Genomic DNA, 27094 nt, shown 5'->3' on the forward strand with positions numbered 1-27094 from the left:
CTTCAAGGCAAAAGAGGGTGGGTTTACATGAGATATTAGAAGTAAAGTCTTTAGTATCAAGGTGGTGAGGCACTGGAACAGGTTGCTCAGCGAGGCTGTGGCTGCCCCGTCCCTGGAAGAGCTCCAGGCCAGGTTGGATGGGGCTCAGAGCAACCTGGTCTAGTGGAAGGTGTCCCTGCCTGTGGCAGGGGCTGGAACTAGATGATCTCTAAGGTTCCTTAAAGATCCCAAGCCATTCTGTGATTATCTTTCTCATGTGCTGTTGGCCTCTGCAGACAGAGCTAAAGGGAAATAGGAAGAGCTTATTGCAGTGGTTTTTTGAATGTCTCTCTTTTGCTACCAAACAACAACTATCTTCTCCATCCAGAGTAGATGTGCAAGGAGATTTCTTTAAGGGATATTCATTATACAAATAATTCCTACTGCCAGGAACAGCTGCTTCTTGTTATTGTTATGCCTATGGGAACTGCCAGTTTTAGCTATTCTTCAAGTAAAGTATCTGAATTATTCTGGGAGCAGAGATCAGGTCCAAGATCCCTCTCTTTAGCAGGCTACACAATTTCTCTCTCTTTCACATCAGATGTCTTAGAATAATTGGATTAAATCTTTAGTCTCTGTCCTTAAGAGTTAGTGCTTTGGCTGGAGACAAGGTAGTGCATTAATGTACAAATGACATTTCCCACCCTTGGCTGTTGTGGCCCCCAAACCAGTTTATTGGAGAGTTCTAAGCAGCACATCACTAAAACCTCTGCCGATGCTCTTTTAATAGAAACAAAGCAAAGCAGCTAGACTGGAACCTACAAGATCAAATAACAAATCCCACACACCTTGTAGTTGCTGTGATAAAGGCCTCTGTCCTCAGGAAACAGCCCCTGACTTAGGTCACATCTATAGGGAATTGGCCACCAAATAGACTTACAGAAAGTATTTCTGTACTTCTCAGAAAAAATTTGCAGCAAAGAATAGTTGTCTGACCTTAAGGGTTAGCTCCAATGGCAAAGATTCAGGACAGTTTTAAACTGAAATGTTTCTTGAAAAACTGTTTGGCAGTGATGAAAGTTGTGAGCTGTAAACCAGTGTTGATATGAATCATCCTGTTTCCAAAGCTGCTTAAAAGAAAAAAATAGATCAGCCTATACTCAGTGAGAGTTATCTGGGCATGTAATTTTTAAAATTGTTTCTTAGGTAATATGTTAGTGTTTTTACAAATAAAAATATTAATAAGTGATATTTATAGATAGGATGTTAATATATACTGTGCTGGGCTATTGAAAGTCATCCTGTGAAATCGGGGTGTGTGCTGAACTGGTGCTTTTGAATCACTGAGCTGTATTTCTAAGAATGGGACACTACTGGGAGGGAATAAAATGGGAGCTGGAAATCCATTTGGTAATGGGAAAGGGAGGGTGAGCAAACCCATCTAGTTAATGAAATGGGAGCACTGAGTTACTTGTCCATGTAGAGATTTCTGGAGAGTTTCTAGTACCCACCGTGACCAGGCATTAATAGATGTTGCTTCTCACTCCAGCAATTCAGTTACCCTCACATAGTGCAGTGTGTGTGTCCAGATGCCATCTGTGCCTACTGTGTCCTACAAACCTGCTGCAGGGTACAAGGTCTGATCAAGAAACAGAATGAGGGCAACAGGAAGTCTTAGAAGGATGGTGTTACACCAGCAAAAGTCCTCAAGGCACTGCACAGGTTATAAGTGTTTAGGATCAAACTGTTCCATAGGATTTATGACAGCACAAGATCAGCATGGATTATCTTTTTACTGTTGGAAGCACAGGACCAAAGTCTATTGCTGTGATGAATGTGATTTCCCACAACAGAATCACAAGTTTAAATCACCAGCAAATCTGACCCATTTAGTTTTTCTAAGATAAATAGTACCCACATCTTCTGGGACCATCAAGTAAGAGAACAACCCCAAAGACAAAGTGACAGCAAGCTGTGACTTGACAAAACACACATAAACCCTTCAACTAGGAAATGCCTGGGTTCCATTATGTGTGCCATTGAGATGCTGTGTAATGCAGGGTTAGCAAGCAGGTATAGAGCTTATACAGACCTTGCTCTTCCAAGCATGTGGCTATACAGAACTTATTCATTTTCCCTGGCCACATCCTTTTGTACCTGGAAATAGCCACCTCAAAATTCACGTTCAGCAGACTTGCATTTATTAAACAGTAATTTTTATTAGAAGTATGCTATGTATAGAGTATATCTCCTTGCAATTATGCAGTAATCAATTCTGACAGTGCCCACCAGTTAGCAGAAGTTCAGCAAGCATTGCAAGAGAATCATGGTTTTGTGTTCTATTAAATTTGTCCTTGCCTTCCCCCACTCTCTCCACACAAAGATAAGGAATATAATTGGAGACTATTTAATTGATATGTAACTAGTTCTGTACAGATACAGGTCATGTATGCTTTTTAAAAAGTAACAAAAATAAAGAGAGAAGTGAGAAGTTCACTCTGAAGGCAGAACCTTAAATGTAGCATTGATAACAAAGTCAGCAGTTACAAGTGTATTAGTAATTTATGAGATTACCCCCTGGAGGGATTCTGCTGTACTTTATTATATCAGAACATGACATGCTTTGAATAATAATAATAAAAAAAGATTAAAGCATTAAAAAGCTTCTTTGTAATGTAACAGGCGCCTACACTGTGACTCTTATTGATGAGCTGATGATTAGGAAACAGTGTAATTATGTTTCACAAGCAGAGCAGAACAGTCCAGTCACTAAAACACTTTGAAATGAAAGCCTTTTGATTTTGTTCCACCAGAAGTATTTAATCAATAAAAGTAATGTTCTACTTTGTATAAATAAATTAAATGAAGGATGATTAAATACTCCTAGGAAGAAAACAAACAAACTTCAGAAATAGAAGGATAAGCACAGCAACAATTATCTGCAAAACAGTTGTATTTCACAGGCCTGGAGTCGTACATTTGTATGGTGGCAATGTAGGAGAGGCTGACAATAGCTAGCTTCTTTTAATGGCCACACTCACTAGGAATTTTTCTGTAAAAAGACCATGGTATCAATTTTCCAGTCCTCCTGAGTCAAATTGCATTATTTCAAGGGCATTAGTTTGATGGCATACTTCTTTTGGATGTAAAAGCTGTTTGCCAATGTGTGGTCAAAGGTTTTGTTCAGCCAGTTCCCACTTCTGCTGCTACTCCGTGTGAGTATGTCTGCTTACAAGTACAAGCTCTTATTAGTGCAAGTACTGCTTGTCTACTCTAGCCCGGATATTTTTGCCATTGATTGGCATTATTTTTCCTTCACTGACAGCTTTGAATTACAACAGACAGGACATCATAGAACCTTACATCTCAGAAGTCCAAAGCTCCACACTGAAAACTTGTTCTCTGCAAATATTGCAAAATATTGGGCGATAGCAGGACAACAGATTTCACCCTTCAAACATTTAGAAGCTTTAAACCCAAGTTGTACTCTTGTCAGTTTATAGTTTGAGAAACACAGGATAGTTCAAAAAAACAGAGTTAAATGAACATTACTTGATTTGGTCATATGGCTCTTGGTTTCTTCTAGCCTGCTAATTCCAAGGTCTTGCTTGGAACAACACAGTTCAACCAGAGGGAGAAATACAGTAGTTCAGCTTTTTTTTTTCCCAGACAAAGCAGTTCTGTTTACCATTCTAACGTATTCTTATTCTTTTGATACCTTGTAAGAGTGATAGTACTACCATAAGGTCTTAATTTAAAAAAAAAATTACTGAATATGGCTTTTAAATCACCTGATTTTTCTATTTATTGATTACCTTAATAAGGAAACTATAGTTTCCTCAACAAATTCACTTTTCTACAGATAATTACCGAGACACTCCTACAACAGCAACTCAAGAAACATGCAGGCATTATTTTGGGAGTTGAGATATTGTATTAAATTTTTTTAATTCCACATTCTGATCTGAAGATTCAGACCATCTCAAAACTCAATGCCAGAATTCAAATTTTCAATCTTGAGTAGAAACCTCAAATGAACAGCCCCTTTCATGTCTAAAATGGATGAATTTTCCCAAAGTTAAGCACATCCCTTGTCCACAAATGCTTTAGTGCACTTCTGCGTAATGAAAGCTCAGAAGTGGGCGTATTTAAAACAAGTGTTACATGTTGTGTATTCCTGTCCTGATGCATTATTTATATCTCTGCCCCCTTTTCTCAGTGTGTACAAAAGGTCAAGTAGTGACGGGCCAGTACCGTATGCTGGCCAAGCACGGGGGATACGTATGGCTGGAGACCCAGGGAACGGTGATTTACAATACCCGAAACCTGCAGCCCCAGTGCATCGTCTGTGTCAACTACGTGCTCAGGTGGGTTCAGGGCACTCGTGTGCATTCACATGCTGCAGAAATGCAATATTTGGAGGAACTTTTCAAGGGTCTATTTATTCAACGTTGTTGTTCCAAGATCAGTTTAGTCATGTTTGTTCAGTCTTGTTTACTGGTGTTAGACATCGATGAAAAATGTGGCGTGCCTGTTCCCATACACGCTGTTGAAATACACCACAGCCTTTCTGCTTTGCAGAGTGGCTGCTGTGGTCATACAGCAGAGTGTATGTTCTGCACCAAAGATTTTATTGTGCAAGACAACTGCTCATGTGTTTTGTTTTTCTAATACTGTGACCAAGAGATAAAACTAAGTAGTAAGTCTATCGTATGTTGCTAGGAGAAGCTGTTTACAGCCTTAAAAATCAGGACCAATCAGAAGTTTTGCCTTCATTTGGCAAAACTCAAGGGTTTTGCTCCTAGTTGGGGCCAAAATAGGAAATACTTATTTGAGTGATAGTCTGGGTCATTACAGCCTCAACTACATCCCTTTAAAAAGCAGAGTAACAAAGCCCTGAGTATTCCCACAGAAGTCCTGACCACACTCTCTGCGTCATCCGAAATGGTGGTGCTCAGCAACGCTGGAACTGTGCCTCGCCTGTCGAGAGCCTGGCACGCAACTGAAAGGCCAAAGTGCTCCTATAGCCCCAGCTTGTGCTGCCTACTTTATCCACATCATTCATCTTTATGGCACAAAATGCCTAAAAGCTGTTCTCTCCTTAGTGAAATTGAGAAGAACGATGTTGTGTTCTCCATGGACCAAACAGAATCACTCTTCAAGCCTCACCTGCTGACAATGAACACTGCCTATGACAGTGGCATCCCTGCAACAGAGAAGAGTGACTTCTTATTTACTAAGCTAAAGGAAGAACCAGAGGAACTTGCTCAGCTGGCACCAACACCTGGTGATGCCATTATTTCCCTGGATTTTGGTTAGTATTTGTGTAAATTATTTTTGTGCAACAAAGAACCACATGTGAGCCTATATTTAGAAACTTAATAGACTTTGTTTGCTGTGTGTACAAATTGTGAGTAATGGCTAAAAGAGCCCACATGCTCACACCAGTGGAAAATTTCTGTGAATGAGAGCAGGATCAGGCTTTCTTGCTGACTAAATAACGTGCATTAAGTCTATGCCAACTTATTGTCATGGCAACTAGGAGCAGTGTTTACTTTTAATGAATAGCTGCAGTTATATCATAACACTGCACCAGCTAAAAGTATTCATTAATATTGTTAAAACCCCATCCAGGAACACAGAAGTTTGAGGAAGCCCCTGCCTTCACCAATGCTGTTTTGACACCAAACAAAGCATGGCCAGTGGAAGTGAAAAGCCACCCTGCTCAAGGTGAAACACTGACGATACCATCCTTTACAATGCCTCAGATTGCACCTGGCAGCAGTACTCCAAGTGCAAGCAGCAACAGTAGCTGTTCCACGGTAAGAGGAGCTTAAAAAAACATTCAAAGCATGTTGTGTTTTGTATCCAAATCCCATCAGTATATATAGACAACATTTTTGTGTTGGCAGTCCTGTCTCACTTCTTATTAGCAAGGCCCAGAGTATCTCTATTCTTCCTATACCGCATCATGCCTTAAGAATTAATAGGAAAGCTATGAAATGGGAACAATATCCTGGCTTCACACTGCAGTCCTCATTGTCGCCCAGCTGTCCCTCTAGTAATTACTGTAACAAATAAAGCAACTAGTAGGAGAACATGCTACCACCTTTCATGGAGTTAGCCTTATATAAAAAGCCAATATACAATTGTGTGGCCACTGGGATCATTGCCCCAGAACCATCCTCCTTCTGTTAAGTAGAAGCTGTAGCTTTTAGGAAGCTTAGCCAAGTCAGGCTTTTGAGAGCAGCTCCTTGGAGTTTCCCACTGAAGAAATGAATCTGCCTCCATAGCACTGCACCCAGGAGCTGGAGCCACTCTTACCAGAGGGCAGCCAGTCTTAAGAAAAGCACAGAGGTATTGCTAATCATCTTCTTTCTTGACAAAAGTATTTAATGGTGTACATTTCTTGTTCCTGATCTAAGCTGCCAAAAAACATTTAAAATAGGATGACAACTAGGTTCCTGTAATGGGTGCCTATGTTTTGCACTGACAATCTTGTGTCAGAAAAGCTTCTGATAGAAGTGGACAGTTTTGGGTTCTGAGCACACTAAATACACCGCCTGCCCATTCACTTTTCATAGGAAAGATCTGTTACTGAATAACAGCATGGTATAAATGACATGATGCTAAGCCAGTACTGTGGTTGTCTTCCTGCTTAGAACAAATTGTTATTTCCATGCAGCCCAGCAGCCCAGGAGATTATTACTGTTCTGTGGATGAAGATCTTAAGATCGAGGTGATTGAAAAACTTTTTGCCATGGACACAGAATCAAAAAGTCAGTGCACCTCCCAGGTAATGAACTCTCTCTTCTAAAAGCCACCAAGATCAGTCTCCTACTAGTAGACAGTACAGCTGCATGTTGTGTGTGCTGATATTGGGATACAGCATTTAAATTGCATTTGCACATGCATACTAAATCTTTGATGCACATTAACAAAACAGTGCACTTCCAAAAGCTGAATTTCAATCTCTGTCTCTAACTCTCTGAAACACAAGGTTTGGAGTGTCACTGTGGTGGCACTGCTCAGAAGATAAGATCACCAGAGAGGTCTAAAAATTTGGAGGCGTCTGTAGGTTGGATAAGGAACATAAGCAGTAGCAATTTGTTTTTAAATGCAGCCAAATGACTAATGAGTAAACATCCTTTCTAGAACAAATTACAAATAAACTAATTCTTGCTAAACACCCAAATGAGAGAAGAATGCCCCTCATAGCACACATCTCCTTTAACTACAAAAATGAAAACTCATTTTAGATACATGCTTCCTCTTTTGCCTCTTGGAGGTTTTCAGAGAGACCTGAAAATTATGTACACATAAAGTAACACACAGTCTCCATCTCCTGCATTCTAATAATGATGTAAGTGTAGAAATTTCCCCTATAAATAAATAAATCCACTATTACAACATTACAGCAAGTGAGCTAGTGAATAAAAGGTGTGGGCCTGAATCAGCTTGCTTAACTTTAGATACTTAATTGAAATGCTTTGTGAAGAGCTTATGCTTTATAGTCAAGAGAAAGGAACAGGCACTGCTGATTGGTAGTGCAGACCTCACACTCATCTCTATTTATTAATACTACAGAAAGTTTGGGATGCTGCTGCCCAAATTAGGTACTTCAATTTGCTAACACAATTTGCAGACTTAGGTAGGCTGTAATCCATGTTCTGAAGAAATTTCATCTAAGTCTGGACATAGAAATGAAAGCAAGAGAAAGAGCAGACAGATAGAAGTGTGGAGCAGGATGAAACTCACTGCAAGACTTCACCTGTGCGAACTTCAGTATTGTCAGATTCAGCATCTGCTTGCTCAGGTGTGTCCCACCACATCAGCTGCTTTGGTGGGAAAAACAAGTATGATAGAAGTGCTGCAGGAGTGTTATGAGCTGACTGGGGAGCCAACATTGATTATCCTCTCTGTTCGGCTCTGGTCAAATGCCAAGAGAAGTGAATGTGGGTGTGACTAGTCCTCCTAGGGAAAAAAGAATACAGATTTAAGTGTGATAATGTCCTTCTGGCTAAATTTTTTCAACCCTTGCATTTTTAGACACCTTTTTTAGTGTAGCTGGATTATGAGAAAGCTGTGTTTTCTATTTTAACATGAAAAAGCCTGAGGTTGAACTACATGCCACATGTTGTAGAGTCTTGGCAGACAAGTTATTCAAAGCTTAGGGAAACAGCATCTCCTTCAGATCATAGTGATGCTGGAGACTGCATGCAAGCTGCTTTAACAAATATTGCTCCTCTGGGAGGTTTTTTCCTTCAGTTTGTTGTCTTAATTTTGCTACTGATGATATGATGGACATGTATGCTAGGATAGAAATAAGACAACTTTAAACAGGAGTTGGCCAGTTCCATTAGGTAAATTTGGCATACTGTGATTTTTCAGCTTTGCACTTATTCGTATTCCATATTACACTAACTGCCACAACTATTACTAATTTATAGTTTCTTTATGAACTTACTTCATCTTTACACAGACTGACTTTAATGAACTGGACCTTGAAACCTTGGCTCCTTACATTCCTATGGATGGAGAAGATTTCCAGCTCAGCCCCATCTGCCAAGAAGAAAGTCCTCTCTGTGAAAGTGCACAAAATACCCAGCAGCATCTAAGTAGCATGAGTACCATCTTCCAACCCCTCGCTCCTACTTCACAGAATCAGTTCCTCCCAGAGAAATATTGCCCACAGCTATCAAATGAAAAAATTAACTCTGGTCATGGGTCCCTGTCATCGGTGTTCTTCAACAATACGAATAGGTCAGCACTGCCACCATACCATGACCAAGCCAGCACTCCCCTGTCTTCAATGGGAGGAAGATCAAACACCCAGTGGCCACCTGATCCCCCATTAGAATATGTTCCTGCAAAATGGAGACTCATGAATAAATACTCAGGATCCCTATCAAGTTCCCCCTCGGGCCCACCGATAACTTCTCAGAGAGTGCCCATATACAAAAAAAGGTATGTGTTTCTGTGGTAAAACTATGTATATTTACCCAAAAAATATTTTGGGAAATGAGAAGGGACGTAATCTTGAAAATTAATTTTTCTCAATTCAGCTGAAACTATTCGTTGTGATAGGCATCAGACTGCAGCTCTGGGGAAATTAATGTGGTGCTCTCCCAGTGGCAGTGAGTCTGGAGGAAGCAGAAGTGGGCTAATTTTTCATTGCCTGTAAGGATAGGCAAATGAATTTCCTGCTGGTCCAGTTAAAATTACACCAGTAATTTTGCAAAGCATGCTTGACTTTATTTAAGAACAGTACCAAAAAGATTTACTGGTGCAGCAGTAGCAAGGACGGACACACACGTACTTTTTACCTTGCATTTTCTGCACAACAAAAAATGGGGAAGAGAGAGGAATGAAAGTACATTATTGCTGGCATATGTAAATACTACAGCCAAGACTTAAATTGCAGGCTCTATTTCTACAACCTTTTTGTTTGCTTTCTTACACACGTGAACAGTATGTGATGAGATGTAGATCACAGGGCACAGTCCTAGAAGTTGCCTCATAGCTAGAAGTTTCTCTGTAGCTCTTGGCTTTTCAGTGTTGCTCATACTGACATGTTCAGGAGGTATATAAAATAGCAATGGTCATTTTTAAACACAAAGCTGTGCAGTTTGCTTTTTGGGATTTCTTGTTGGCAGAAATACCAGTGTCTGAATATGCATCTGGAAAGAAAGGGTTTGTCCCCAGTCAACAACTTGTGTGTTCATACTTAGTATGTAAAGCAAGGGAAAATGCATGGCTCTCAAATCCAACGCTTAAGAATTACATTACTTTCTTTTCCATAGCATTTTTTTGTCTGCCTGGAGATCCCTAGAGGCTCTTTATGCTAAACTTTCATAAGTCTTTGATCCCAAATGTCAAAAGTTTCTAAAGATGGTAGGATGACTAATAACAGGAAATAAAAACATTTGATGTTTGAGATCTGTCCACTGGCAAGTCTCAGACACTTTAAATGTCTTTAAATGAAAGAAGAATCTGTGTAAATGAACCAAATTATTTCGATTTGCCTTCCTGTGCACTCACAAAGATCTCCTCTTCACAGGCCCCTGGATGCTTTTGGACAACGAGAGATAAACCCAGCAAGACTTGCTCTGTCTAACAGTTTGAAACTGAAGCGACAACTGGATTATGAAGAACAAGCCTTGCAACAACTGAGTGGGGTAATCATAAGAAATGCATCCCCTTCACAACTTTGGACTCATCATGGTCATCAGTGTAATTGTTTGTTTTGCTTCCCTTCTCATTCTAGGGAGATCCATCTGTCATTAACCCATCTCACTTAATGTGGAAGAGAATGAAATTTCTCAAGGGGGAAAACTGTTCCTTGGTTACAGAAAAGAAGTCTCTCAGCACAAGTGTTCTTACTGGTAAGACAAAAGAAAGTGGTTTTGCAATGTTACATATTGAAACACCATTTTAAGACAGGCTGAATAGGGAAAAAAGCTCTTTGAAAAGGAAATGAAAATAAGCTCTGTAAATATTACACTAAGCTAAAATGAAAGACCAAGTTGTATCACTAAGGGCTGAACAATTTAAAGGTACGTTTGATAAATACCGTTTAGTTGGTTTCACGCATGTTCACACACTTGCTTGGGAGGGAACAGAAAACAGCTTGATGGAGCTGTGTTTACCTCCTGCTGATCCAAGGTGTGAATATCTCACACCTATCTGAGATGTGAATATCTCACATCTCATAGATAGAACAGATACTGTTTCTCTACAACACTGTGTTTCCTTACACAAGCATATCTTGACTGCAATACTACTGCTAGAGCTGGAGCTATTTCTAGATTTCCTTTGTGATAAGATGCAGATTTGCCTATGCTGTAACACCATCACACTGAGGTTCATTTTGCTTTGGATCAGTATTATCTACTATAATTATTGCACTGGCTTCATTTAGCTTCTTCTTTTTCCCTACTATTTAAATAACAGATGAATTTTTCTGTAACTCGAGAGGTCTGAGCCAACCAATGAATCAACTGCAGCAACAGCAGCAGCAGCATCAACCCACCTGTGACAGTCCGGGTGAGAATTTGAAAGCAGGAGCGTTTCCCCCTCTGTTTTACAGTTCCCATTGTCAGGACTACAGTGTCCAGCCAGCTCATAAAGCATCAGGTAAGAGCTGTCAAACACAGAGATTGGAAAATGTTGGTATTTTGTTCCAATACTGATTCCATAAAAAAAAAAAATGTGGAGGAGAAGGATGATAAAAATCAAAATACAGCACAAAAAATCAGTTTTGTGGTCTAGTGTGAAACTGTAATGTTTACATTTGTAATACATCAGAACAATATTTTTACCCTCCATTTCAGTTAAAGTTAACACCTTTTGACCTTGGAGGACCCATCATCCTCCATCCATACTCTTGTCTTGTGATAGAATTGATTATTACATCGTACTAAACAAATTTGCTGCAGCATTGATATGGAGGCTTTGAAGGTTAGACTCTTAACATGTGCCTTCTAAATGTTGAAATAAGTAATAAAAGGGGACATGTGTCAGTTCCTTTTAATACATGAGAGGAGTGGCATCAATTTAGAAACCATGTCTTTTACTACAACTTTTCTCATCTGCACCTATAGAGTTTTTCTCAGAACAATCTCAATTTGGGGGTGGAGGTGAAAAACTGCACTTGTTTGTGTGACACCCTTGCAGCAGTTTAAGGAGGGGCAGAGCACAGGTTTGCTGTGATACCTGGAACCGCCGGGGGTTTGAGGCGTATTGACATAAAAAAAGAATGAAACTGCTGTAAACAGAAGAGGTGGGAGGAAACCCGTGCCCTTTCTAGTCTCAGCACCTTCACTGCTGTGTTCCAGGTCTGACCAGTCGCCTGCTGGGGCCCTCCTTTGAACCCTACCTGCTGCCTGAGCTGACGAGATATGACTGTGAGGTGAACGTGCCTGTGCTGGGCAGCTCCACGCTGCTGCAGGGCAGGGAGCTGCTGCGGGCGCTGGACCAGGCCACCTGAGCGAGCCCGCCATCGCCCACGGCCCGCACTGCTCAAAACAGCTTCTGGTTTGAAATATATTTTTGCAGGTAGACAATTTCTAATACCAGTACACTTTTACAGGATTTTACTTAGATATTGAACCTGTCCACATTACCAAATAGTGGCCTTTTGAAGTTACTCACTTTATTATTCATATTAAAGAAATACATCTACTGTATTTTCTCTATTGCAATTAAAGTGGTGTTTAGAGAGTTTGATTACCCTCCCCTTATCTCATTACCTGTAATTTATAGTCTGAATATTTTTTTTCAATTTTCATGCTAATAAAAAGCTGTGGTATAAATGCCTCATCATGTGATACTTTGGCTGCAGTACTGCAAAGATATATTTTTATTGCCAAAGATGAATGAAACAAATTTGATCTCCAACCACAGTTTTTTGTTGATCTGCCAAATTAAAATCCTTCGAGTCTTTCTGTTTTCCAGCATTTATTTTATTGTAACTTTAATAACTTTTGGAAAAGCATACTAAGGAAAAATCCTAGCCTTCTGCCTCCCATCCCTTCCCTTCATTTTTATACACTTTGTTGAAAGAAATGTGAATGGTGAAATGCAATGTTTGTGGGTATCTGTGAAAGTTGCACGTTTTAAGCTTTTTTCCTCAGAAGCAAGCCACATTCTCAGCTGCCTTAACCTGGCTTAGCTCTACAGCCAAGGGAATCCTACAGATTTGTCCCAGTGGAGGATTTAGGCCTGTGTTTTCATTTTTGTTGAGGTTTCTTGTTTGTTCTTTGTTGTTGCCTTTATTTTTTACACAAAACAGATTTTTTTTTAATTATTATCTCTCTCTGGGTCAGTTGTTAATCATCTCTTGGTACTTTTGCTATATCTATGACACAACTACTTTAAGAGCTGTTTCTGCTAGGAACTTGTAGTATTTGTTATGCTGTTGCTGATATTTCAGGAATCAGAGCAGTGGCCAGTACTAACACCTCTGATTAATGTTACCCTTTTCCATTTTATATGCCAGCTAGCAATATAATTGCAATATTGAATCAAAAAATGTCAAAATAGTATTTTCCAGAGTATTTAGGCTGGCTCAGTTGTAATTAGACAAAAAGAATTAGGGATTGCATAGTGAGATGAATATCCAGCAGGGAGGTCCCTCATTTTTACTTGCCTTACATTTATCAGTAGCTAGGAGGTCATTAAAAGGCACCCAGACATTTTCAGAGCTCCTTTACAACTATCATTAATTGTCATGCACATATTTGAAAAATAGGGCTTTGAATGCTTTCAAAGGGTTTTGAAAGTTTAAATTACAGCGTCTCTAAACAGCAAAAAATAATACAATAAAAGGCCAGGTGAGCAGTTCTGACTTAAAAATACATAAAAACTTAGATCTGTGATTTTAGAACTTGGGATCTATCTTGTTTCCTCCACTGGTATAAATCACTGTAGATTCACTGAAGAAAATGAAACAGTGGCAAAGTACAAAAGGTAAAAATCTGGCCCAGAAACTTAGAACAAAAATATATTTTTGAGACTTCTGAGTCTGCTGAAGCCTGGTGTATAAAATTGCTTTATTTCATGCACTGACACTTGCATAGAGAGAGCCTTGGGTTCATAGAGCACTTCAGAGTTCGCTGTGCTAAGCAAGTCTTAACCACACATACTTAGAAAAGTTGAAGACCTTTTGTTATGGGTACATGATGTAAAAAAAAATATACTTCCTATTGTAGGCAATCTTTCAAGAGTTTATTACAAAAAATAATCTACTCGTAACATGAAGTAATTACTGTGTGAAAAAATTTATTGTAAGCATCAACATCTGATGAAAATTGGTCATCCACATTTGACAAATTTGGAGTGGCACAGACTTAAGGCTTCAAGGATTAAAGACACTTGAATACTGCTCTTCTGTTTCTTATTTGTGTAGTTTCAGCATTAAAAATGTTATACCCTAACAGTTTACTAAAACACTCTGAAAAAATATTCTATGTCTTAATATTAATCATACTTTTTATCATAATTATTTCATAATCTATACTGCTGAATTCTTATTGACAATATTATAACTGTATGGGAACTTTAACTTGATAAGGAAATGTATTTTGACACTGATACCTTATTAAAGTATACTGATCCTAAATTCTTTGTGACTCATTTGCTATGAATTTGTTATTTGTTGTATCATTGTAAAACAAAAGTATTTATTAAATTATTTATAGAAAATAAAGGTTTGCATTGATCTTTGAAGACTGAAAGAACAATCAAATGTTACCCATGTTTGAGAGCTGGGAAGGAGCCTGCCAAAAGTCCATACTATCAACTGCTTTGTAGGGTTTACCTGGCTTCCCTCAAATGAAGAAGTAATGCCCTGCAGACCACTGCCTTTCTGGAACTTGTCCTGTGGCTCAGAGTGCTGCTTCTATTTCAAAACCGAGGAACCTTTTGTAATGCTACCCTTACAAAAAAAAAAAAAAAAAAGAGAGAAAATTAACTCCACCAAGTCACAGTTTAGAGGCTGAATTTCCCATGAATATGTTCCTAACCCAATATGAACAGTTCCCAACCTGAGTTTTGGTGGAGAAACAGAAGCCATCATATTCTAGCAGTCTTGGCAAGCCCCTGACTTATGGGCTTTCCCCATCAAATCCTTCCAAGCCTCTGCTTCACCCTGACAGTAGTCATTAATCCCAATGCTGCTGTTAAACAGGCCAATCCTTTTCCATATAGAAAATGCCAGTTTTGCCTGTGCAAAACACATAGTAGGAGGACAGCCACATTAAAAAATTAATTTCCAAACATGCATCTAAACTTCAGTGCTGTGTGGAAGCTGTTAATGCTTGATCCTTCTGATGCCTTTGAAACATGCTGTGCCTACACAGCCGGTGAGCTGCTCAAGCAGCAGCAATTCTTGTGAAGAGCCTGCAAAAGTGGGCTATCATTACCTCCTTTCTTAGACTGGACACTCTGTAGGAGTAGAAACCAAATCCTCGCCTCTAAATCTGTTGTAATTAACATTAACTGTACAAAACTCTCCCTTTTAAAGTATCCACTTAGTCTTTGTCTAAGTGTCCCTAGGACTAACTCAGATCCTAATCCAACTGAGTATTGAAAAAAGTAATTGGAAAAGTAATTGAAAAAACCAAAAACAATCTCTGAAATAGAGATTAACCTGTTGAGATCAACTTCTATCTTTTGAAGAGTACAATAGCTAACTGTTAATATAAATTAGTGCTGTCAGGCATTATTTTTTGGGGTGTCCAAACAGCTGATTGCTCACACAGTCATACTTAAGAGGGTTCTGCAGTCACCATTCCCACGTTCAAATAGCTGAAGGAACATATTTGTAGTACCTTGAGCTGCCTATTTTCTTTCCCCCTCTAAACACTTCCCCCAGCTAAACACTTATCATGTTAGTGAGTTTTAGTGGGTTTTCCTTACATATATGAACATTCTGGGCAGCTAAACTCTGACAGTACAATTTACATACCCCAAAGACCCAAACCCTGGTCAGAAACACGATGCAACCTATGAATTAATAGCTGAGTTTTCTTCTGCTGAACAGGGATTTATGGCAGCTTTTTAATTTTCTTTTCTCCCCAGTAGGCCAGCAGAAGTGCTTAAAATTCAGCGTACATCATCTTTCACTGCCTAAAAGCACCATTTCTTGGCATCAGACTTTGTATCTCTAACAGCACAGCACTGATCCCAATGATGTTGTTCAACACTCATTACATTCTACTGAAAAATTGGCCTGTTTTGCCAAGCTCTCCCGACTTGGGCTGGTCTCAGCCTCTGGCTGATTATCAAGTCTACCATCCTTTTAAAATGATCAAGCAATCATTTTTCCTAGAACACAGAATTCACTCAGGTAAGATTCATTATGTTTATCAAGGAAATACTTATAACAAAATACAATAAGAAATTCTCAACATGTGATTACTAATAAAAATACAAGAAAGCCCAAAAAACTTGGGTAACAAAGTCCAATTGTTCTTTCACTGGAGACACAGGCTCCTAAGCCATACTGAGATCTGCAGACACTACGTGATTCATCACACTCATTTGGAGCAGCAGGCAGAGCACACAGAAAATTAACACACAGATGCTCTAGTTCTAGGTGGTAAAGGTTTCATCTGTTACTTCTACCTGAAGAGCTTTATAAAGTTATTCACAGACATGCCACATACCTGTGTGTGTGTGTGTGTGTGTATATACTTTAAATTTTTTTTAAAGAGCTACAGTGTAGAACAGAAATATTCTTCTACATCTAAACAAACAGCCTATTTTTAATTTCCCCTCCAACTCCTAATTATAGGCTTCCCAAGGGAGAAAGAAATAATTTCTAAGAAAAAAGCAAGTCCTTAACAATATTTTATTAGGACAAGGTCTGTCATACATCCCTGTCCTGCTCCCTTAGCACAAACCCACACACTGCACAAAGACTGCTTTTTTGGTTTCCAGGGGCTGTTTCTGAGCCCACAGTCGCCCACAGGGGAGGCAGGGTGGATTCTTTTTGCTCCAGGCTCAGTTCATTGATATTTCCTTCGTTAACTGATACAACAAAAGCATCATCAGAAGGCTCCAGTAATTCAGACATAGCCCAGGTTTGGGTGTTTGCATTAAAATTGTATTTGAATATACAATTATTTTTTTTAAGTAAGAAACAGCCACATTTTGCTGTTATTTGACTGAAAGCCAGCCTGAAGTTTTGGAAGCTTGTGATATGCCACAGGTCTCACATGGAACATTTTCCTTGAAGAAGTCCTAAATTCCTGTAATCAAGGAGTTACTTAATTCTCTTCAGTCATGCCTCCCAGTTAGAAATGTGGTTAGGATGTCTTATTAGGGAACATCAGTGCATTCCTGAGCCTGGCTTACAAGGACTACCTGCAAGCCAGGCAACACCAGCACTGACATGCTGCAGGCAGCAGCAGCTGTGTCACACCTTGGGTACTATCTGATGTGGAAATTCCTGCATCTTAACTTCACTTGCATTGCATCTCAAAAACCCAACTCCCCCAAACTCCTCACTTGAAAAGTCTGTGTTTAGGCCTTGGAATTAAAAACAAAACCCATAAGCTAGATCTTCAAAGGCACCAGCACCAGAAACCAGAGTGACTTTGTTGCACCAGGCATATTTTAATATTTGGGATCTGGCTGTTGATCTTTGAAGGACTGGCACTAGCTCTAGGGACTGAAGCTGTCTCCCCACAGCCCTGGGAAAAGCAAACCAGAAGAAAATACCTTAAGCATTGTCTCCTCCAGGCTTACTGGTGTCCCTCTCCAGTGCATAGTTCCAGGACCAAAGCACCTAGATAAAACACAGCAGCACAGCACCACCACCTTAATGGCTTGTTCATAGATCAAACATCAAATATCCTCTAGTCTCTCAACAGCTGAATGTGTCTCTTAGCTGCAGCAACCACCTGCAGACAATTGCTGAGTGTTGACTATTGTCCTTTCCTCTAACCCCAATGTGTTCCTTCCACCAGCCCCCAGTCCATGCACAGGTCTATGGTTTCAGCATTCTGATTTCTGTCTCATGCTGCCTTCCCCTTGCCCAGCTCACCTTCCCCTCCTGACAAACCTGCTCCAATCTGTCCCATCTCTACACAGCCCTCATTGCAGGCAGCAGATTTCAGCAAGGATTTTGGGACTTGCAGTGTGGGTTCTTTCTCATCATGCCCTTGCCTTGGCTGCCTGTTTGATACAATGGTCTGCCAGACTCCCAGCCACTTTCACCCAAACCTCAGCTTCTCTGGCTCTTGGGTTGAGCTCATGTTAAAATGCCCAAACCCCATTCCCACTCTAACCACTGGGCATAACAGATCACAATCCTTTCCCTGACATGAACACAGATTTTATGCTCCAACTTACAAGAAGTTAGTGGCATCCTCCCAGGAGTTGCAATACTACCCCTGAGTCATTTCAGACATTCTTCCCAGCCTGTTTCCTTCCATTTGCTATTCAAGCAAGCAGTGGTAGGGTATGAATGAAAAATGTTCTGCTGGCTCACAGAAAATATACTGTCTCTTTTATCAGCCCCTTGACACAGTGCTTCAAGAAAAATCCCAATAAATTTCAGATGCACACATAATTTATCTTTAAGTTTTCAAAATAAGAGCAGAGTTGAGCAAGTTCTCCAGATGGCTGAACTCTGATCAGCAAAGCCAGAACAATTTCCCAGCCATAAGAGGAACAGGATGGGTTTACTCTTTTAGTCCTATCAGCACCACAGAACTAACACTAGTGGGAAAAGAATCCATATTTGTGGCTCCCCAAACCTTCTTCCCATACAAATACTTGCTTGTTCAGGACAAGAATTAACCCTGAGACAGAGAGGTGCACACACTCATTAGACTGCTGCCAAATGCCGCTATGCACTTCACAGACACCAACAAGCTCACAAAGGGTTTGATTTCAAGGTCCAACTTATCTGTCAGTATTTTCAGCCCTGAGAAATCCTTATACACTCACTCCAGAATTTGGCTGCCCAGAATTTGGCTGCCCAGAATTTGGAGAACCCTGAGATGCCCCAGTGATCCATGGGGATCTCTCTCTGTCTAGTTATAACCTATAAGTCGGAAAAATCAAAGGTTAAGACTCACGCAGGCAAACCAAAACCCACTTTATGTCCACCAGAGAGAATGACAGGAAAGTGATTACAATGCAAATTCAGCAGAATTTTCCAGAACAAAGTTCTTTTTAAAGACATTGGCAGGAATGTATTTTCCCAGTTACAACCATTTATGCAGCTGAATTATATTTTATGTTTTCTAGTGGGAAAAGAACATCAAACAAACCCAGCAGCCTGAAAGTCTTGCTCTCCTTTTCTCAAGATGTTGGTAAACACCAAATTTGAGATAGAAGAGGAAAGCAGCAATACAAAAAACCCACAACTGTCAAACCCCCAGACCAAAGCACACAGCTCTCGGACATTATTTTTTAGCAGAAGTTGTGCAAATTTCTAAGTGGCAAACCACAGAGGTTGCCTCATAGAATGAGCCTTATGATCAATAGAAATTCATATTATTTTAGTTCACCCCTCCTCCACACAGCAGCCCACAACAGTATTACACTGGATCAAACGAAGCATAAAATGGGTGTTGTCACCATCCATTTTTAGATCCGTTGCATGACGTCCGTTGGCTTTTTTCCTGGAAGAGCAGGCAATACTAATTGTGTCTATCACTTTACTGCTAACACAGATAGTGCTGTCCTTAACTGCAGCCCCCAGAACACACTGGAGTTCACAGAAATCAAACCAGTGGAAGTTTACTGGGAAAACAGATTGCTCTTCTTTACTTTAACTGCAGCTGCAAACATCATGAGTTTTCCTGTGCCTTGCTCAACTACAGAGATGCTATTTTTTAACATACTTACACCTTCTAACACAGGCTGTTGTCCACAACTTCCATTTTAATCTTTAGTCAGTTTTTGGAGTGCACAGCATGATCTATTTCAGAGCCATTCTGATCACCACAGAAATCTCAAAGATAAAAGTGACACCAACACTGAATAATTCTTGGTAAAATTCCCTCTTTTCTCTTAAAACCTTTCTTCTGCAGAAGAGATTGTTTAATGACCTTGAACAACTACATGGTGGGTTTGCTTTTATCCAGCACCCCTTTTTGCCTTCCCCAGATCCACAGCAAACAGCCACCCAAGCACTCTGAAAAGTAGACATAAACCTGGCTATTTTAACCATCAATTGCATCTTTATATACTTAATAAATATTTTAACTTCTACTTTCATTTTTAGAGGAACTTCTTCAAACTCCCCCTAAACATTCTCCTCCCTCATTCAAAACAAAGGAAAAATCATCTTAAAGTCACTAAAATATTTGTCTGGTTAACAAGCAGTGGAACCAGGAACCCATGAAATATCTGGAACTCAATGGAAAGACAGGAAACAGGGAATATTCAAGTCAACAGTACTCTCATTCTTCTTTCTGCAACAGTCCCTGCTGGGCAGGGTTTGTTTGCACTGAGGTTTGTATTAGAAACACACACACTTAGCTAAATTACAGAAATTCCACAAACTTATGCTAAAAATAATAAACTGAGTGAACAGTGCCTGTGCCCAGCACTTAAGAGCCACAACAGGTGCCTCTGGATGGCAGACTGCTGTGATGGCCATACTCAAAACACTTGTCCCAAAACCTGCTCAAAGAAGTGATCCTCCTTCTTCCCCCCTTCCCTTTTTCCCATATAGTCCCCTCTTCCCATGGAAACATCTCAAAGAGTGTTTTGATTCTTATAGGCAAAATCATGTCCTGACTCGTGCTTAGGAAATAAATTCAATGTGCCTACAAAATCTATGGTACAAAGTGGTTGCTAAGGTGCCACCATCCACAAGAACCTGAAAAATGGGTCTTCTGCAGCCTATGGCAGGAGCTCATGCTCTCCACAGGCACTCCTGGTGCTGGCATGGGAGCAGCCAGTGTGCTGCATGACACACAGTGGCTGGGCCCAGCAGACACTGCTGCTCCTCGAGCCATGGGCCAGAAGTGCAGTGGTTGAGGAAGCTGCACATTTCATGTCTGTCTCCAACACAGGTCACCTCTACAACACTCATCTACTTAGGTTTAAAGTAGGTAGTGCACAGCTCACTTATATATGGAGCAAGGGGGTAAAGAAGCCTGGGAATGCATTAGTTCCATGGTTCATGGAAATACTTTGTGGCTGTGTATAACAGAGCAACATCATTCATGGCAAAAGTTGCCTAACAGGAAATTGCCCCAGGAAGATTTCCAAACTCCATGCATTCTAATTTCACACTAAACCCCCAAGCTTCACTGCCCAAAGAGCAACAACTTAGCACACCTCCTACACAAATATCCTACCCTGTTCTTCCCAATGAGCCAAACCATAATGGCAGCAACTGGCTAGGGCTGAAAGCAGCATGACAGGGTCCCCCCCAGGCACACCTGTGCTCAGCCCCTGACTCATAATATTTCACAATGATCACATATCTCTCCAATTTACAGGAACCCCCCAGCCATACCCTTCCTTTCCTCACTACCAAGCTGCCAAAGTTTTCTCCTGAGAGAACACCTCCAGGTCACTCTTCCACAATGTCCAACAGCATTTAGAAATCCATTTTTTAAGATGCTCCTACTGGAAATGCAGACCCCACAATTACAAAAGGAGTTCTGGGATCTTAACTTACTAGTGTGACTAATCTTTGAAAGCAGTATTTCAAAATACTTCTTTGAAATACACCGAAACATTCAAATTACTTCTTTTTTTGGTAAGTTGTTTTTTTTTTTTTTTTTAAGTGAGTCGCAGAAGAAAAAGGACATGGACACTCACACAGTCACATGCATCACTAATACTGCAGTTGGACAGACTTAGTTTTGACAGTATGAGATGCATGCAGAAATAAATCAGTTCATACCCAAAGAGGAAGGGGCTTATGGGACTAATCTCTGTTAAGAAAACTAGGCATTCAAACCCCAATTTTCAATATAATATGTTGTAGCTGTACAGCAACCCCAGAAACAGGAGACTGCTGTACCTGTAACACATAGTGTCAGTAACTGAACTAATGCTGAAAGAGTAAAATCACTCCCTTTCAGGACTTCCATCAAGATCCAAACAAACAGGTATTTTTACAATAACCAAGGCAACAGGACAGAGTGTATTTGAAGGCAGAACTCAGCAGGATACAGAGGCCTTTCTGAAAATAATGCTGAGTATTCTCTCAGATTTTAAAATGGAAACATCTAGTAGCCCATCATCAATTTCCATGTAGTTATAACATGTTCCTGCCCAACATATCTTTCTACTGATAACTTATTACATCTTCATGTTTCTCTGCTCTATTAAAAAAACCACAACCAACCAACCAAAAAAATCACCTGACAGGCTCATTTGGATTTTTTAGCTTCTTTGTGTCTCCTGTTAAGAGCTACAGAAATGTAATTTACATGCTCTAAAAAAATGAGCTACTTTGAAAACTTAACTTTTTAAACAGCTCAGAGAAGATGTCTGTCATCCTTTCATTTCCAAGCAGCAGTTTGTGTAGATTTTAGTACAATCAATTCATGTGCATGTCATGTTTCATTTTCATGCTTCATTTTACAAGCCCACTAATCAGACTAATGAGGTTGAATGTGAAGAAATCCCTTTGTTTCAAACTGAACAGCTTCTGGAACCACAGTTAGAATAGTCTTTCTTTGCTTATTCATTTCCTGTTTGCAAGTAATAGCAAAAAGAAAAAAAAAAAGGCATTACAAAATTTTTCTGCTAAACCCTAAAGGCAGAAAGCCATCTCAGTACAACATCCCCTGTAATTTACAGGAGCTCAGGCTGTATATTCCTGCAAGGGAGTTACAGTGCTTTCCACTTTGTAAGCATGCTTAAATGAAAGTAAAATCTTATTAACTGCTTTGGTAGGGTCACAAATATGCTCTATATGTTCCAAAGCAGGGGTTTAAGACGGTCCAGTGAGCAAAGGCCTGTCTGCAGGCAGCAGGGAATTTGTGCTGTGCTGGACACCCTCCCACATGAAGTCATCGATTGCCCCACGCCTGTGTACAACATATCGAGGACCTGCCGGGAGCTTCCTGGGAGCTTCCTGGTTCCTTGGCCCACCTAAACCATCAACCATACATAAACAGATAACCCAGTGCATGAGACAGAAGCCAGAGGTGAGGAATGGAAATTCCTACTTGGAGATTCATCCCAGGCTCCAATACAAACCCACCGGTGCTCCTCAGAGCTTTTTGTCATGCGTCAGTGGGAACACAGACAGATGCACCAAGAGACTTAGAAGGGAATACACTCAATTATTGGACAATACCACAAAAGGCAACACTGTCTACCCTCCAACAACACTGATAAATTTGAAATCACAATCTAAACTATCTTGGCTTTAATTTGTTCATTCTGAAGTTGGGATACTTTTTTTTTTTTTTTTTTTTAACATCACACACAAGCAAGGCTTGTTTCTGATCCTCTAAATGCCTGAGGAGCTGCCCAGACCACATGCTGAACAAGTGATAAGTACATTGCAGAGTTAGAGGATCAGGGAGCATTCCACCAAGCTTACTGTGAGTGCCACCAGACCTGCTCAGAATGAATATATAAGGTTCAACTGTAGTTCAGAGTTCTCTGAAAGAATCTGGATACACCTGTAAAGGGGCATGGAAACAGAGAGGGGCAAGTTTCTCTTTTTAGCCTGTAGCTTGATATCAGCACAAGCAGCACAGTGCCATGGTTTACATCTGACTATGGTCCCACTCAAAGCACAAACTATCTCTAGACAAAATCCAGGCAATCCACTTCCTCCTAAACCTCTAAGTCGAACATAGAAACACACTCCTGCTGCAATACATCCCAGGCTCTAACAGAAGCTCCAAGTCTTTCACAGATCACCCAGAACATCAGTATGGCTTTAGGGAATTGAGTGGTACCAATTACTAACCCTCCTGTCCCCAAGCAGTCCATAGAGAAGGGATGAAGATGTCGGAAGATTTATGACTGCACAGCAGGAGCCAACACTACTCCATATGCTCTCTGTCTAACCTTCAGCAGAATCCTTAGGGAAAGGAGGAACACCACTGGTGAGAAGACAAAAAAGGCTTTTCACCTCCTGCTCATTCCCACTCTTGGAACAAAAACACTATGAAGTAGGTGTTTTTGTTCCAGGAGTTCCATCCTCCATATCAGCTGGAACCTGTCTGCAAAAACAAATGTGGAAGGACTGGGGCAGAGTCCATGGTGGGTTACAGCACCAGTCTGATGGCTGCTACCACCACAGCATGTGTGTGTGACCAGAGCCTACAACCACCCAGAGCTACCAGATATTTGAAAGTGTTTTTGTTTCCCACCTTCATAGGAAACAAACCTGAGCCCTCAATAGCAGTACCTTGGCAGGAAAATAACTGAGAGCTGACAGATCTGAAGAATGCTGTGGAGAAAAATAATTTTAGCTTTCAACTATCTCAAATGACTCTCTGATGTTTAATTAGGAATAATTTAAGAGCAAACAAAAAGCCTGAATCCTTTCATAAATACTTCATAGGTACATGCTAGTTATTTCAAACAGGAGCTGAGTTCTAGCATGGGAGACTCCCTTAGAACTGGAGCTGAAGAAATGCAAACTAATCTGTTAAAGAAATAGAGCAAAAAGGTGTCAGATTTCTTCCAAAACAGTGGAATTTTTTGTCAACAAAAACTGGTTAGGAAACTTGAACAAGATATCTGACTAATGACAGACAGTGATCCCCCACAACCAGCCCCAAGATACAGGTGTCATTAAAAATCAACATGAAGCTTTACTGAAGTCTTTAAACACTGTACTGCCTCCCAGACATGGGAAAAGAATAAAACTGCCTGAGCAGCTTGGGTTTGGCAAGAAAAAGAGCATTAATTAAGGAGTTGGGTTATTCCCAAATTGTGCTGCTTAAGAAGCCCCATTATACCTGCTGTACAATAGGTGGGATCCATTTTCTTTCAGCACTGCTGATGTCAGATGTTAATTGAAGACCATGTAAGAAGTACTCCCCTAAGACAAACTACCTTCTGCTGAAAAGATACCAGTCATGCTGCTAGGAGCACTGCAAGGGAAGCTCACTGAGTATGTGCCTGAAGAGCAGGAGATATGACAACTCATGCTCAAGAAACTTTAAATGTGGAGGATGCATCTATACCCTGATGGTATAGAGCCATCAGGGACACAGGAAGAGCAATGGAAAAGGATGATGGCACTCCTCAAGGCAAGGGAGCGCAGCCTCTACCATCCTATTACACCTCCTGACTTCTCTCTTTTTTTTGGCACAATCTGTGTTTTACCAACCTGAAGACTGTCCCTTCTGTGCTGCTGGCTGCTGTCCCCACACTGAGCAGAGCAGGAGATGGTCACCACCTCGTGAGCATCCCCAGGCACGCTCACCCTCCCACAGGGGCACGGGGGGGGGACAGGACAGAGCCCCCGGCCTGGGCGCAGCTGTAAGGGCAGCGAGCCACACGCCAGGGTGAAGCGGCAGACACGTGGCCTCTCCAGCAGATGTGGGACCAGCCTGTGGAGACCTCCCTGTGTGAGCGTGCAGCTGGCACGGGGGCTGCCCCCACATCCTGCCCCCACCATTCCAGCTGCACGGCCCAGCTGGGCACTGCTCTGGCCCGGGGGGAGCGGCACGCGCTGGCACGGGAGGGACGGCGGGCACGGCAGGGAGCGCCAAAAAACAGCACGGAGAGATGGAGAAGTGAACAACAGCACCCCCACCACAGCACTGCACCCCTTCACAGAAAGCCTGTGCCCCAGAATGACTCAGGGGCTCACCTTCCCTCTCCATGGCCACAAGAGCCTCCTGGGTGCACCAAAAGTCACCATGGCAAGTGACAGGAACATCAGTTGTAGCAGCGGGACTGAGAAATGGTGACCAGGCCAAATAACCTCCAACAGCAGCTTTTCCTTTATTTTAGCACCTGGTCTGCAGCTGCAGACCTTCTGAGGGTGCTGAGGAAGATCCTGAAGGTTAGTCTGGAGGAGGCTACACTCAGAAATTGAGCATGTGTGCTGCATGGGGAAGAGCAGGCTCCTGGCTGCTGACTGTGGGAAGGAAGGAGGCTCTGCAGCCACACTGGGAGGCACCCAAGGTGTGGAAGGATGATGGGGCTGGGGACCCTGTCTTCCTTGCTTCACTGGTCCCTTCGGATGGGAAGATCTCTGGTGCAGCGATTTTTCTCTCCATGCTGGTACCTCCAAGAATGGTACCTTGAAAGCATTTGTGGCTCTACAGATTTCCATTGAAATATATCATACTGAGCAAGAAAGAGGAATTTTAGTCACAGGATGACAATATAAAGGAGGTATTTAAATCAGCCTCCACCTCTAAGCACTTACCACTCACCAGTAATGCTTTCACCATACTGGTGTGCACTTTTTGGTTCAGCAATGTGTTACATCAACATTATATATGAATCCCACAGGCAATTTCTGGTTACCTCTTCATGCCCAGCCCATCTTCCCTTGCATCTACAAAACCAGCATTTCACCAGAAGTCTGCTGACTAGAGCACTTCCTAACTGGAGGGGAAGCATCACAGCTTCACCCTCCTCCCCCTGCATCTCCAAGGGCAGAGTGCTCTTCCTGTTGGATGGACAGCCTTTCTGCCTACAGCACTTGTGTCACTGTAGCTAAGCAATTACTCACAGCTCAGCTCCCAAATCCTAATCATAAAGAGTGGAAGGGCTGAGTGCCTGAGCATCAGTTAATACTAGTACATATTAATTTAAACCACACAAACTACAGCCTGATGCACTGACCACCCCAGACACAACGAGGAGGTCCAAGGCAGCCAGCAGACACCCTGCCCATTGCCCCAGGCAAGTTAAAATCCTGAATTTCATCTAGAATCCCAGTCTTGTAGATGTTCTTTCACCATCTCCCAGCCCAGCTGCTGTTCTTGCAGTTTTTTAAATACTCTGGAGGAACCATGGTATCTTTCTAAAGGAAGTTCAGCTGCACAAAACGAGCAAAACTAAGTAACAGTGCCTCAATTCCACTTCAAAACTAACAACCCCACAGAGCTTGGACAAGTAAAATCATTTGCAGAACAAATGATAGTCAACAACTCAACAGCAGCAAAGGTCACATTGTTATGGTTATTTTTCATGCTTAACCCCTCCAATCTCATTTGGTTTTCCCTTCCATTTCCTCAGATAGTGTAGTCTGACTTCAGCACAGAGACTTCAGAATTTAATCAAAAGACATGAAAGACCAAAAAACTGTTTCACTGATTTAAACATAAAGCATCGACCTTAAAACCATCCTGAATTGTTATCCACCTTAGGAAAGCAAGAAACAAGAGATACTGTACTACAATAGGGTTTTCAGCTACAGCTGTTAAATAAATTTTAAATTTCATTTCACTTTTTTTTTCAATATTTTCTGCAGAGAAATTGTCAAAAAATGCTATACAGAATATCATGAAGGGTACACACTTGAAAACAACAGAAAAATAAACCCTGAAACTCCCAGATTATCATCTCCTCACTCAATTGCTTTAGATCTAAACAACATGCTTAAAGGCAGAATCTTTGTGCAGTGGGAAATATACAGAGTAATATGCTTTAGTGATTATAACTGGGGGGTGGGGGGAAGACACGTTCCTCCTTTCCT

The 27094-nt window shown here is 41.0% G+C and overlaps 1 protein-coding gene across 1 annotated transcript in view; it reads left to right on the forward strand.

Annotated features, from left to right (window-relative positions):
* Positions 1 to 14208, forward strand: part of EPAS1 (endothelial PAS domain protein 1) — a 77195-nt gene extending 62987 nt beyond the window's left edge. The window contains exons 8-16 of the mRNA XM_036380009.1: positions 4199 to 4346; positions 5085 to 5293; positions 5614 to 5801; positions 6665 to 6775; positions 8462 to 8946; positions 10040 to 10157; positions 10247 to 10364; positions 10933 to 11115; positions 11817 to 14208. Coding sequence (XP_036235902.1) covers positions 4199 to 4346; positions 5085 to 5293; positions 5614 to 5801; positions 6665 to 6775; positions 8462 to 8946; positions 10040 to 10157; positions 10247 to 10364; positions 10933 to 11115; positions 11817 to 11968 — 1712 coding nt within the window. The 3' untranslated portion in view covers positions 11969 to 14208. The remainder of the gene's footprint in view (positions 1 to 4198; positions 4347 to 5084; positions 5294 to 5613; positions 5802 to 6664; positions 6776 to 8461; positions 8947 to 10039; positions 10158 to 10246; positions 10365 to 10932; positions 11116 to 11816) is intronic.
* The last annotated feature ends 12886 nt before the right edge of the window (positions 14209 to 27094 follow it).

The sequence above is a fragment of the Molothrus ater genome, chromosome 3 (genome assembly GCF_012460135.2).
Source record: "Molothrus ater isolate BHLD 08-10-18 breed brown headed cowbird chromosome 3, BPBGC_Mater_1.1, whole genome shotgun sequence".
Classification (NCBI taxonomy): domain Eukaryota; kingdom Metazoa; phylum Chordata; class Aves; order Passeriformes; family Icteridae; genus Molothrus; species Molothrus ater.